At 48.5% G+C, this 12,310-nt stretch overlaps 1 protein-coding gene and 1 non-coding gene across 2 annotated transcripts; one reads left to right on the top strand and one right to left on the bottom strand.

The window, feature by feature from the left end:
- Window positions 1-6,787: 6,787 nt before the first annotated feature.
- Window positions 6,788-9,677, top strand: LOC119340472 (probable 2-oxoglutarate-dependent dioxygenase ANS). The gene is made up of 3 exons (XM_037612397.1): window positions 6,788-7,334; window positions 7,860-8,181; window positions 9,253-9,677. The coding sequence occupies exons 1-3, from the start codon at window positions 6,865-6,867 to the stop codon at window positions 9,499-9,501; spliced, it is 1,041 nt and encodes a 346-aa protein (XP_037468294.1). The 5' UTR covers window positions 6,788-6,864; the 3' UTR covers window positions 9,502-9,677.
- A 320-nt stretch (window positions 9,678-9,997) lies between these two features.
- TRNAP-UGG lies at window positions 9,998-10,069 on the bottom strand. The gene has a single exon. It is a non-coding gene; the product is annotated as a tRNA-Pro (tRNA).
- Window positions 10,070-12,310: the final 2,241 nt, after the last annotated feature.

The raw sequence follows: 12,310 nt of genomic DNA, 5'->3' as shown, positions 1-12,310 counted from the left end.
TGAGTTAGTTACGGGATGATGTATTACGGAACGAGTAAAGAGACTTGCCGGTAACGAGATTGAACTAGGTATTGGATACCGACGATCGAATCTCGGGCAAGTAACATACTGATGACAAAGGGAACAATGTATGTTGTTATGCGATTTGACCGATAAAGATCTTCGTAGAATATGTAGGAGCCAATATGAACATCCAGGTTCCACTATTGGTTATTGACCGGAAATAGTTCTAGGTCATGTCTACATAGTTCTCGAACCCGTAGGGTCCGCACGCTTAAGGTTTCGATGACAATTATATTATGAGTTTATGAGTTTTGATTTACCGAAGGAGTTGGGAGTCCCGGATGAGATCGGGGACATGACGAGGAGTCTCAAAATGGTCGAGATGTAAAGATCGATATATTGGACGACTATATTCGGAGTTCGGAAAGGTTCCGAGTGATTCGGGTATTTTTCGGAGTACCGGAGAGTTACGGGAATTTGCCAGGGAGTATATGGGCCTTATTGGGCCATATGGGAAAGAGAGAGGGGCTACCTAGGGCAGGCCGCGCGCCCCCCCAAGGCCTAGTCCGAATTGGACTAGGGGGAGGGGCCGCACCCCCTCTTTCCTTCCCTTCTCTCTTCCCCTTCCTTGTCTCCTACTCCTACTACATGAAAGGACTCCTAGTTGGACTAGGAAAGAGGGAATCCTACTCCCGGTGGGAGTAGGACTCCCCTAGGGCGCGCCATAGAGAGGGCCGGCCCTCCCCTTCTCCACTCCTTTATATACGGGGGCAGGGGGCACCCCATGGACACACAAGTTGATCTACGGATCGTTCCTTAGCCGTGTGCGGTGCCCCCTCCACCATATTCCACCTCGGTCATATCGTCGCGGAGTTTAGGCGAAGCCCTGCGCCGGTAGAACATCATCATCGTCACCACGCCGTCATGCTGACGAAACTCATCCCCGACGCTTTGCTGGATTGGAGCCCGGGGAACGTCATCGAGCTGAACGTGTGCTGAACACGGAGGTGCCGTACGTTCGGTGCTTGGATCGGTCGAATCGTGAAGACGTACGACTACATCAACCGCGTTGTCATAACGCTTCCGCTTACGGTCTACCAGGGTACGTGGACAACACTCTCCCCTCTCGTTGCTATGTCATCACCATGATCTTGCGTGTGCGTAGGATTTTTTTTTGAAATTACTACGTTCCCCAACACTTGACTCAGAGTATGAGTCCAATATGGGCGTTGTCTTCATGTTGTTGAAGGGCTTCGCGCTTGTCGCCGTAGTCGAAGGGGATGGCCCTTGCTCGACCGTCTTGTCACCGTCTTGGTGTGGAGGCCCATATGATGTGGCACCTCGTAGCTCGTCTCCATGACCGAAGGGAGTTTCCCATGCTCGGCCATCTTCCTTTGGGGGCTTTCGAAGATGGAAGTGTCACCCTCGCTCGTAGGTGGTCGCCTTGGACTTGATGAAGTCGATGTAGGCGTACACGTGGGAAGTAGGCGAAGATGTCGTACGTCCAAAGGCGAAGATGCCTTGATAGCACTTGGCGAAGATGCCAAAGTGGTTTTTGTAGCCGTAGCACCGTCTTGGTGGTGGTTGTCTCGCGTTCTTCTTTTGTGCTCATGAAGCATCGACTTGGCATGAAGTAGGGCTTGTTGGGACTTGTGCACTTGCGCTTGTGGAGCATCTTCATGATGATGATGTCATTGTCGTGCTTGAGCTCGTAGTAGATGTCGTTCATCGTCGTCGTGCACATGATGCTTGGAGGTGACTTGCCCTTCATGACGATGTGGATCACGAACGTGATGGTGGTCGCCATGTACATGTGGACGAGGATGATTTGCACTTGCATCGCTTTCGCGCTCCGAAGACTTGTGGCTTGAATGTCGCCGCCTTGAGGATGACGAAGGGGAAGAAGACTTGATCAAGGCTCTAATCTCCTCCATCCTTGCATCTTGCTCCTATTTATGTGCGGAAAGCTTCTTGTCGATGTAGTCCCTTTTCCTTGCTTCGGAGTGACGAATGTCGATGGAGATGTTCTTGATGCGCTCTCGCAATCTTGATTGTGCGCCTTGCATTTGTCATTGTAGATCGAAGATGGACGCTTTGTTGATGTAGTTGTTCACGCCGTCGTTGTTGTCGTAGACCGGAGATGAAATGTCTTGCCTATCCATCACAACACTCGAGCAAATATGAGTGGGAGAAAGAGAAGAACTTATACCAATGTTTTTTGACCGATGTTGACAATGAATCAAGTTCACTCAAATGCGGACAATGAAATAGCACTATTGGTACCAATCCTTGTCGGTTCTCACACCTACACAAGTAAAGCTTATGGTGGAGCTCGGTGAGGATAGTGGCACAAAAATTTAATGCAAAATGTTAGCAAGAGTCAATAATGTTGAAAGAGATTCACAAATTTGCAAGCGAAACAAGTAGACCAATAGCAATGAAAGGTACACGGAAACGCACACACGAATAGATAAATTGGATCGTGCAACCAAGGAATGAGCACAAAATGTGGAATCCACGGAAAACGCTTGTGTTGCACAACTCAAGAGAGACGCTAGCACGATTGCTCTATAGGCGGATACGACACTTGTGCACAACCTATAAGATGCAAAATGGATAAACTTCTATCCCAAGTATGCTATGTATGTATGGTTCCCGGTGTTTCTCTCAAGATGATCCAAGATGATCGGATATGACAATCTTATATGCAATGTGGTATGATGCTATGGCACTTGCTTACAAGCTTCTTTGCTCTCTCTTCCTTTTGCTTAAAAGCTTTATTCTCTTTTTGTTTTGTTTTTTTATGGCCATTTTTGCATAATGCACAAACCAAGATAGCAATTGTGTATATGCGGAAACAAACTTGTGACACAATATATGATAGCAATGTATGCACCACGATGATATGGTATATATGCTATGGGAAGTATGATCACTAATGTGCACAAGTAACGTTGCCGGCAATACTCAAATGGCTAGTCTCGATAGGCAAGTGACGCCAAAATGGGCTAGGGGTTAACAATGCAATGGCAATGGGAATATACAATGGAGGGATACCACGATACCAAGATGATATGGAGGTTACCGTCCGGCGATGATGAGTGGCGGTGTTCTTGATGTAGAAACCAAGATGATGGAGACTCGTCCCTAAGTAGCCGAAACACCTTAGGAAACAGAAAAACCGCGAACTCAAAATCTCAAACGTCAAATGTCAAAATGGTGGTAGCGGGAATGCGGTGGTGGTTTGCATTTGGCAACTCTAACACGTGATTGGCTATACACGTGTCGGAGTTGAAGTTGCCGTCCCTAAGTAGCCGAAACACCTTAGGAGACACAAGCCACAACTCGAACAAGCTCAAACAACAATTGGGTTAAGTTGCGGTGGCGGAAGTGTATGGTGGGCAAGCCTATGCGGAGGTGGAATGGTGGTGGTTGATGAAGAAGCAACCGTCCCTAAGTAGCTGAAACACCTTAGGAGACTCAAGTCACTACTCAAACAACCTCAAATGCTATGGGGAACAAAATGGGTTAGGTTGCGGAAGTCGGTGGTGGCTATGCGGATGATATGGTGGAGGGCCTCGGCAAACTTGCCAAATTTTGGAAAATTTGATGGAGTCAAATGGTGTTGGTGGTATTTTTATGGGATGGGGGATGTCAATAGCTTCAAAACGAGCTAAAGAACGTCAAAAACGGACTCCAGATGAATTAGTTACGGTCAAAACTGTGAAACGGAAAAAGCTGAAATCCCAGGGGCCGGACATCCGGGGGTCGGGCCGGATTTCCGGGGTCTGATGTCCAGAAACTTGCGCGAAAATGTGCTCCAGGAGCCGGATGTCCGGGCTAATGGCCGGATTTCTGTGATGGCCGGATGTCCGGGCTCCAAATCCGAGGATGAACTCGAGGAACTCGATTTTGGGGCGGAAAATTGAGATTTCGGGGTCAAAATTTGAGACATTTCATGGATGGAAAGTGGGGAAACTTGGGGAGATGCTAGATCCACTTGAAACCAGGCAAATCCCTGGATCAAAATCAACAAAACATCATCAAACCAACAAATCACAAAAAAAATTGGGGCTATTTTTTGGTGGGGATTTTCGGATTTAGGACGAAATCAACAAAATCAAGCTAGAAAAAGAGGGGTAGGGGCTCCAAAAACACGATCAACGTGGCTCATGATACCAAGATGATGTAGGGCGGAACCCTAGGGGCCGATCTTTCACGTTTGGAGTGGATCCTACGGGGAAACACGAAGAACGCGCGGAAAACACAAATGGGAAATCACGGGGAGGAATGAGAGAATCACTCAACCGACAAGTATCGATCACACAAGGGCTAGATCACCGAACACATGAGGTAGCAAAAGATTCAAAATCAACAAAGGAAAGATACAAAGGTAGCCGTTCTTCTCCGAGAGGAGGTCTTGAATCCACGAGGGGATCTTCCCGTAAAGGGGTCTTGAATCCAAGTGGATCTTCTCCGAAGAGGCCGCGGTCTCTCACGAGGAGGAGATCCGATGGATGAGCGAGGCTCTATCTCACAAATGAGCTAAATCAACGCTAACCCTAAAACGTAGGTGGAGGGGGAGTATATATAGTCTAAGGGGCGAAGGGGTACATGGGCCTCGGCCCAGATCCGCTGCACGCAGGCAGGGGAGGCCGGATGTCCGGGCGTCGGGCCGGATGTCCGGGCTGGAGTGGCCGATTCTTCTGCTCTCTGGATAGCGTGCGCCGGATGTCCGACGGCTCGGGAAGAGCCGGATGCCCGGGCCTCTGGCCGGATGTCCGGGCTGACGGGGTTCAGCTTCTGGACGCGTTCTGTGATGGGCGCCGGATGTCCGGGCTGTGGCCGGATGTCCGGGCTTGCGGGAAGGGCCAGATGTCTGGGCTGGGGCCGGATGTCCGGGGCCTGTAGCAGCCGACTCTTCTTCCTTCTTCTCTTCCATGCTTGGCCTTGGTCCTTTGATTCTCCATGGTCATCTCGGTTGTACCTGAGTATAGGCAAGGTCCATGCATGAGGTAGTAGTCATGTCTCACATGTGGAAAGTGACGGTTCGAAGAGGAGTGAATTCACCTTGTGTCCAATGGCGTATGTTTGAGATCTTGTCATATGTCCTCTTGGGGCTTGGAGAATAGTCGGAGTGTACATGGGAATGAATGTGGGATGCTCCGCATCATCCTCAGTCCATCTGAAGAAGCGAAGGGAAAAATAAAGATGAAGGATGAAAAAAAGTAGAGACAACATTTAAAATGTTCAAAAAAACAAAGGAATCTTCATGAATTTTAAAAACATTGTAAAAATAAAAACTGTCCATTAACTTGAAAATATACGTATTTGAAAAATGTTTGTGAATTGAAAAAAAGCTCACGAATTTAGGAAATATTTACAAATTTGAAAAAAATGTACCCCATAATACAAAAAATGTTTGCAAATTTTAAAAAGATAATGAATTTAGAAAATGTTCTCAGATTTCAAAGTAGTTCCCCAATTTCAGAAATAATAATGATTTTTAAAAATTTAATGAATTTAAAAGTGTTCATGAATTTGAAGATTTGTCTACCGATCATCATAAGAGCATTACGTCCACGTGCGAACAAGCCCAACCGCAACCGACAACTGATACACTTCCTATCATGTGGTGCTACGATTGTAGACTACCTGGATGCACTATAGGACGCCCCGTCCTAAGGGAGCTTAATAACTTACGAGATGTTCATTTTTTATGGGTAATTTAGCTTGATTTGTTGTGTGGTGTCTATATACAGTGGCGGAGATAGGCCCCAGGCAGCCCGGGCGCTGCCTGGGGCGTGAGATGTGTTTCCTTGTATGTTGTAGCACTACTGTAGCTACAGTGCTACAGTGCCTCAAAGGCTGCCTGGGGCGTTGATTATTCCTGCCGCCGCTACTGTCTATATATGATACAATGGTGTAACTTAACCAAAGTTTATGAAAAGGGAATCATTTTCGTTACTCATGTGGAATCAAACAATTTCTTTCTCCTCACCTTCCCCCTTTGTCATGAGAGGCAATCAAGGCGAGTTGTCATTCCTCGCCATCCATCGTCATCAGTGTTAAGCCTGTTGGTTACTCCACCGACTTCTTCTGTGGTTCGATGTGTGGCCAACCCCAATGCTTCGGCGTCGATCCATACATAGTTAAGGGTTAGGGTTTCTTTGTGACGCATCATTGATTGTGATAGCAGTGCCAGTCTGGTGAATACAATATTTTTGTCCAACTTGTCCATCTAAATGATGTCGCCTTTTGCGGCATCAATGACTCGCAGGCATAAATCCTCGTCAATTATTGTCGTCCTTTCAGGACGACGGGGCTAGAGTTTACACGGTACATCAATACAACGACACCGACAACTTTCTCATGTAGTCTGGTGCTCTCGTCTCATCTTTGTCACGTCGGTGTGTTCTCTCATGCCAGTGTGACACCTATGAGAATAATGAGGCATGCTCTCAGATTTTCAACTCTTCTGGTTTGTGATGACTTCTTCTCAAGGGTGTTAGGCCAGTGAAGTTGTGGCCCTTGATGACTTCCTTTCTGTGATCAACAACGACAAGTTTACTCTGAAGATGGAGTGTCATGCAAAGACGCGCCATCGCTCATACAGGCGAGGGAGAAAAAAGTGTGGCCCAAGGACTCCAATATAATTTCTGTATTTTTTGTTTTTTTTATAATTTAGGTTGCTTACCATATGTATCACATGGTTTCTTTCCAGGGTTGTTTGTACTCCTGGTTTAGCAGAGATTGAAATTCTGAAGGAAAAAAAAATCTCCATTCGTGGGTCGGTCTTACCAGCACCGTAGCTGTGACCACCACGCCACCGGTGGGTAGTCGCCGAATCCCGCTGCTCCGATGGAAACCGCCGCGGCGCCCCGCGTCCAGGCGCTGGCCGACGCCGGCATGCCCAGCCTCCCGGCGCAGTACATCCAGCCGCCCGACCTCCGCGCGGGCCCCTCCACCTCCCCCGCCGCCTCCCTCTCCGTCCCCGTCCTGGACCTCTCGGACGCCGCCGCCGCAACAACCGACGCGGTCGGCCGCGCGTGCGCCGAGTGGGGCGCCTTCCACGTCGTCAACCACGGGGCCCCGCCGGAGCTGCTCGACGCGATGCGGGCCGCCGGGCTGGCGTTCTTCCGCGCGCCCATGGCGGAGAAGCTCCGGTTCGGCTGCGACCCGGCCAGGGGCGCCGCCGCCGAGGGTTACGGCAGCCGCATGCTCGCCAACGACGACTCCGTGCTCGACTGGCGCGACTACTTCGACCACCACACCCTCCCCGAGTCCCGCCGCGACCCCGCCCGGTGGCCCAACTTCGTCCCAGGATACAGGTACAGACTGCAGGGTAGTCTCTGGATGAGCTCCTACGCGTTAAATGTGCACGCTCCATATCTTTTATACTAGAATTTTTGGACTGCTTTGGCCATTTTATGAGGAATTCACTAATAACAAAAACATGAATTACATGCTCAGATGCAGGATTGAGTAAAAGAATTGGGGACAAAGCACACTGTCTCTGTTGTAGATTCATGTTTAGGTTCAGGAAAAACTTTATCTCGCCATTCTCTCGGACCAGTATTTCACACGCGATTTTTTTCCCATGCGATTTAATTTCTTGTACTATCTAGAAATGACCATTTCAGTGTGATTTTCTAGTTGTCTACATAGGTTCTTTCAGAATATGATTCTGAGTAGAAATTCAGCCAGATACTACTGTAGGACGACACATCGCTACTGAGATTCATTAATACATCTCATGAGCTACCTTGTATCATTGCCCCTGTTTCTACAATATCTATCACATTAACTATCTTTTTACGAGAACAAATAGCCTAATATATCTGCAATGTTTGCAGGGACACTGTTGTGAAATACAGCGACAGCATGAAAGTCCTTGCCCAAAGATTGCTGTGCATCATCTCTGAAAGTCTGAACTTGCCACCCTCCTACCTGCAAGAAGCGGTGGGAGAAGCTTATCAGAACATCACCGTTAGCTACTACTCCCCTTGTCCACAGCCAGATCTTGCTCTCGGATTGCAATCTCATTCTGACTTTGGCGCAATAACACTTCTAATACAAGATGATGTGGGTGGACTTGAGGTATTCAAGGATGGGATGTGGATACCTGTGCATCCTGTGCCTGATGCAATCCTTGTAATTCTGTCTGACCAGACAGAGGTAAAATACCTCCACATGCTTTTATGTGTTTATTACTTAACGTCCTGTTTGGCAATCCCTTGGGCAGGGGAATGGGAGTTTGCACAAGGGAGTTTGTGGAGGGATTAGGCAATGGGAAGTAGACTTTTACTTGGCGCAGTGGTAAAGCTGCTGCCTTGTGACCATGAGGTCACGGGTTCAAGTCCTGGAAACAGCCTCTTACAGAAATGTAGGGAAAGGCTGCGTACTATAGACCCAAAGTGGTCAGACCCTTCCCCGACCCTGCGCAAGCGGGAGCTACATGCACCGGGCTGCCCTTTAAGTAGACTTTTACTTCCATTCCCTTGTTGGTATATGATTGGAATTAGTGTGGGATGAAACTCTGCCCGCGAATTAACAGGGTATCCCGTCGGAAGAAAATGGTGGGAATTGGCTTTCTCAACTCCCATTCCCCTTCCCACTTAAACTCTCATTCCCTCTAATCAATCAGTGATATGACTTCTAGGGTCTGTCTAACATATATACTTACCATACCCTGTTCTATTTTGGACGACTTCAATTCAATATTTCTAGATAGCTTGTATGAATCTGATCAAAATCAACAGATGCTGGAATACTGGTAGGAATAAAACCTACTACTAGTTCAAGGATGTGCTGCTTGATATTCCATCAGCTAAAATTTAGTAAAACGTCAGGAACAATTTGTCAGTAAACTTCATTACACCAACCATTACAATTGTTTGGCGGGGCAGCACATAATGTACTGATTGAGCATCATGACACAATTTTCTTTCTTCTGTTTACATGCAGAATGCTAATTAATCCCTGTTTATTTAGCGTTCTTTTTTATGCTTTATGTTCAATGTTTTGGTGAATAAGTGCAAATCTTATCATATGGCCACGCTTCTTCTGTATGAACATTTTGTTATGTTTTCACTAGATTGACTTCTGCATGTACATTTTGTTATCTTCCATTGGATTGACATGGTCTCTGACCAAATCGTTGATTCTAAACTTAAGCTGAAGATCTCCTCCTGCATAGTTGCTAAATGGTTCTTTCATATGTTGCTCATGATTTCTACCATGATTCAGATCATAACCAATGGAAGATACAAGAGCGCCGTGCATCGAGCTGTGGTCAACGCCGACCGTGCCCGCTTGTCAGTGGCGACGTTCTACGATCCACCTAAATCTCAGAAAATATGTACTGCCCCCCAGCTCGTGAGCAAGGACCATCCGCAGAAGTATAAGGATGTGGTTTACGGCGACTATGTCTCATCCTGGTACAGCAAAGGCCCAGAGGGCAAGCGCAATATCGACGCCCTCCTGATGGAGCAATAGACAGGGCCATTGAAATGTGCCACAAAATTTGTTACACACACAACGCGAACCTGACAAACTTGGTCAATAAAGAGGTGGAAAACAAGATTGTATATAATGTGATTTGTTTGTGTGAAATTTTACTCTAGCTTTGTGTAGTTGAATGCTATGATCAATAATTCATGTCTCTTTTGATCGACCCATGTTATGTAGTACTCTCTCCATCCCCAGTACAAAGTTGTACTAAATTAACGGCACTTATTTTTGAGACGGAGGGATTATTGGACACAAGTGAGAACACAAGTTCTCTTCATCCCTAATAATGAAAGAAAATGCAGGTACAATCTGCCAGCGAGTTTTTTTTTGCCACCGTATAATTTTTTCTGGAGGATAAATGTGAGATCTATCTAGTGTAAGTAAACACAAGTGCTAGCCCTTTTTCTCAACAGTGGCACAGGCGTTCACCAGGAAAAAAAAACCAGGGGTGAGAAGAAAATTAAATAAAAACAAAAAAATTGGGGCGTTGCGAGAATCGAACTCGCGACCTCTCGCACCCAAAGCGAGAATCATACCACTAGACCAAACGCCCAATTGATGGTAATAGTTAAACGGAAAAGTATATAACATACTTAGAAAATCGGCCACAAGCACGGCTGAGCAATGTGTTCAGGAGATCAGAGAATAATAACCGCGAATCCTTTTTAGTAAGGGAGAGAAAAAATTACGCCGTTGCCGGGGATCGAACCCGGGTCACCCGCGTGACAGGCGGGAATACTTACCACTATACTACAACTACTTGGACGGTTTTTCATTGGCGGCAAGCATATGTAAGGGCTGAATCTTGAGAACTCAAAGACTCATCCAGAATAGGGCTAGCTGAAATGGACAAAACCGCAAACGAGATCGGTGCCATGAGGATTCCTTCAAATGGATAGAGAGAGAGAGGCCATGGAGGAGCACCTGTGCCGATGGCGCGCAGCGGAGGTCGGACACCAATTGGCCGGCCCCGCGAGGAGGCGCGACGAGTGGAGCGATAGCGGAGGCGTGGGGAGAGGTGGTGACGGCTCGGCACAACACCGATGAGTGATGAGGGGAGTCGCGAGGGCACACTGTGAGCCGGCGTTGGGAAGGAGAGAGCTAGAGCAAATAGAGCATCTCCAGCTGCGCCCCCAACAGGCCCTCCCCAGGCGTTTTTTCCCCGCCGGCACCGAAAAAACGCCTCAGTCGCGCCCCCAAGACGCTGAATTCCGCCGGCTCGGTCCGTTTTTGCGCCTGGCGATCGCAGGCCAAACCCGACGCACTGGGAGGCGCTCAGGGCTCCGGCGCAAGGGAAAAGCGCACCTGGGGCCACATTGTCAGGCGAAAAGTCAAGCCGACCGTCCAGATTTGCCTCCGACCCCCCCGCGCTCGGCCGCCACTCTACCGATCCCGGCACCGTTCACCGCCCACCACAGCTAGATAGGCCATTCCCCGCCAAAAAAAAGAAGAGGTTTCGCCGAGGCAGCCTCTCCACCGCCGTCCGGCCAACTTTTCCGGCGTTCCGGCCAGGGCCTGTACACCGGTGGGTGTGCGCCCACCTCGCCCGCAAGGTCTTCGGTAATTTGCCCGGCCCGGCGATGGACTCGGACGACGAGGAGGCGCTCGCAGTGTTGCTGGAGGAGGAAGCCAAAGCCGACGTCCATGAGCAGGAGCATCTCATGGTGCTCACTGCCCTCGCCGACCTGCTCGTGAGCAGTGAAAAGCCGCGGCGAGGTGGCTCAGCGCCGGGGCGGGTGAAAGCAAAGAACCGACATTGTCTGGAAGGCTACCGCATGCTCTACTTCGACTACTTTGCCGACGCTCCATTGCACGGTGAGAAAATATTTCGGCGCCGTTATCGGATGAGCCGAAATCTTTTCCTCAGGATTGTGAATTCCATCCAGGAGTTCGACAACTACTTCAAGTGCAAGAAGGATTGCACTGACACACTTGGATTCACCTCAATCCAGAAATGCACGACAACTATGAGGATGCTTGCATACGGAGCTCCCGACGATTCACTCGACGACTATGGGCACATGGCCGAGTCCACCACCATTTAGTGTTTCTACAAGTTCTGCAGGGCAGTGGTGGAAGTGTTTGGACCGCAATACTTGCAAACACCCAATGCGGAAGACACTGCTCGTATCCTAGCACAGAATGCAGCAAGAGGATTTCCTGGGATGCTTGGAACCATCGACTGCATGCATTGGAAATGGAAGAACTGTCCATTTGCTTGGCAGGGGTTGTACAAAGGCGCAAAGGCGGTTGCAGTGTGGTACTTGAGGCAGTGTCCATACATGACCTCTTGATTTGGCACTCTTTCTTTGGGATGTCAGGAACTCACAATGACATCAACGTCCTGCAGTGCTCCCTTTTCTTTGCCAAGCTTGTTGAAGGTCATTCTCCTCCGGTGAACTTCGAGGTCAATGGGCGACACTACAACAAGGGGTACTACCTAGCTGACGGCATCTATCCGAGATGGTCGACATTTGTGAAGACTATCTCAAACCCTATGCCAGGAGGCAAGAATGCCTTCTTTGCGAAGGTTCAGGAGGCTTGCAGGAAGGATGTCGAGCGGGCATTTGGTGTGCTCCAATCTCGATTTGCTGTTGTCTGGTTCCCTGCTCAGACCTGGTCGAAAGATCAAATGTGGGAGATCATGACTTGCTGTGTCATCTTGCACACCATGATCATTGAGAGTGAGCAGGAAGAGCAAGTGTTTGACACAGAACCATATTACAGGCAGGGTCCTCTTGCCCAAGTTGATCACTGCTACCTCTTGAGCACTGCGTTGGTTTTCCCTTGAAGA

The sequence above is a fragment of the Triticum dicoccoides genome, chromosome 7B (assembly GCF_002162155.2).
Source record: "Triticum dicoccoides isolate Atlit2015 ecotype Zavitan chromosome 7B, WEW_v2.0, whole genome shotgun sequence".
Taxonomy (NCBI): domain Eukaryota; kingdom Viridiplantae; phylum Streptophyta; class Magnoliopsida; order Poales; family Poaceae; genus Triticum; species Triticum dicoccoides.
The sequence above is the reverse complement of the archived record's forward strand: the minus strand, read 5'-3'. Positions and strand labels throughout refer to the sequence as shown.

Excerpts from the sequence above, each read along its gene's own strand:
- LOC119340472 (XM_037612397.1), top strand. The coding sequence starts at position 6,865 with ATGGAAACCGCCGCGGCGCCCCGCGTCCAGGCGCTGGCCGACGCCGGC. Across the intron at positions 7,335-7,859 it reads AACTTCGTCCCAGGATACAG|GGACACTGTTGTGAAATACA; the intron begins GTACAGACTGCA and ends CAATGTTTGCAG. Across the intron at positions 8,182-9,252 it reads TTCTGTCTGACCAGACAGAG|ATCATAACCAATGGAAGATA; the intron begins GTAAAATACCTC and ends ACCATGATTCAG.